We start from the raw sequence: 1,718 nt of genomic DNA, 5'->3' as shown, positions 1-1,718 counted from the left end.
GCCTATACTACATGTAAAGAAAAGAAACAGCTTCACTAGTATGTACAAATACTATTCTTTCTCTCTTAGTTTTAGAACCTACGTGATATGACATATTGTGTTTTATGCCTCTGAGACACATAGGGTCAGAGAACACTTAACCAGACTCTTTGCTGTTTAGAGATTCAAACACAAGGTGGCAGTAATTCTCAACTGCTGGGGAGGATGCAGAGAATTCATTTCCTTGTGTGCTGACTGTGCAGAAGCTAAGCCCTTTCCTCAGTGGCTGAGGGGAAGACTCCAGAACTAGAATTGTTACTGAGAAAGAACAACGCCCTGGCAGCTGTAGCTGACCTGCTGGTTGTCACGATTGACACTGGATTTCAATTTCATTGGGAAGAACAATGAAGACATGTGTTTCTACTTTATTCATGTTTCTGTGGCTGCAGATGGATGGTGAGTTAATATTTTAGGGTCACAGAATAACCAGTGGGCATTTCTGAGACATCAGGGGGAATCGATATTTTATTCAGGTTTTCTCTAGTTACTGTAACTGTAGTAAAAGAGATTTCTGATATGTGATGACCTGACAACCTTTCTCCTTTCTCTCCATCTTTCTGCATAGGGATGAGCCAAGGAGAGCAGGTGGAGCAGCACCTTTCCATCCTGAGAGTCCAGGAGGGAGCCAGCGCTGTCATCAACTGCACTTACACAGACAGTGCCTCGGACTATTTCTCTTGGTATAAGCAAGAACCTGGGAAAGGTCCTCAGTTCTTCATGGACATTCGTTCAAATGTGGACAGAAAGCAGAACCAAAGACTCACAGTTTTACTGGATAAGAAGGCCAAACACTTCTCCCTGCACATCACAGACACTCAGCCTGGAGACTCAGCTATGTACTTCTGTGCAGCAAGTACACACTGCCCCACTGGCACCTGCTGCCTGTCCTCAAACCATGGGGCTGTGTCCACATCCTGTGTCACGGGCCTTCCAGGGCAGCATTTGCCAGTTGCTAGTTTGCAAGTGCCAAGTATAATGTAGACATTAAAAACACAAAATAAGAAAGTTAGCTTCAACTCCCTCAGACAATTTAGGACAGTTTTCTCCATCCTTAAAAAAAAATATTTTATCAAAGAGCCAGCCACTGAGTTCATGTCAAAGACAGTCCCTGCTCCCCGTATTAGGGAAATCACTTGGAGACTGAGCTGCCATGGGCTACATCTGCGCAGGGGTTCTAGGTTATCTCCATGAATGGTTCTTGATTGGAGTATCAGTCTCAGAAAAGGCACCTGGGCCCAGATTTTTGGTTCTGTTGTTCTCCCTGTGGAGCTTCTGTCCCTTCCAGGTCTTTCTATCTCCCCCTTTTATATAAGATTCCCTGCACTCTGCCCAAAGTTTGACTATGAGTCTCAGCATCTGCTTTGATACTTTGCTGGGTAGAGTCTTTCGGAGGCCCTCTCTGGTAGGCTCTTTTTCTGTGCCCTGTTTTCTCCTTTTTCCAATGTCCATGCCCTTAGTCTTTCTGAGTGAGGATTGATCATCTTATCCAGAGTCCTCCTTCTTGCTTAGTTTCTTTAGGTGTACAGATTTTAGCATGATTACCCTATACTATATATCAGTGAGTATATACCATATATGTCTTTCTGCTTATGGGATATCTCACTCAGGATGATTGTTTCTAGATCCCACCATTTGCATGCAAATTTCATGATTTCCTTGTTTTTAATTGCTGAGTAGTA

At 43.7% G+C, this 1,718-nt stretch overlaps 1 gene segment (V, D, J or C); it reads left to right on the top strand.

The window, feature by feature from the left end:
- The first annotated feature begins 383 nt into the window (after window positions 1-383).
- LOC132656595 (T cell receptor alpha variable 13-1-like) lies at window positions 384-1,486 on the top strand. The segment is given in 2 exon segments: window positions 384-435; window positions 605-1,486. Coding segments are annotated over 2 exon segments (468 nt in total).
- Window positions 1,487-1,718: the final 232 nt, after the last annotated feature.

The sequence above is a fragment of the Meriones unguiculatus genome, chromosome 9, assembly GCF_030254825.1.
Source record: "Meriones unguiculatus strain TT.TT164.6M chromosome 9, Bangor_MerUng_6.1, whole genome shotgun sequence".
Taxonomy (NCBI): domain Eukaryota; kingdom Metazoa; phylum Chordata; class Mammalia; order Rodentia; family Muridae; genus Meriones; species Meriones unguiculatus.
The sequence above is the reverse complement of the archived record's forward strand: the minus strand, read 5'-3'. Positions and strand labels throughout refer to the sequence as shown.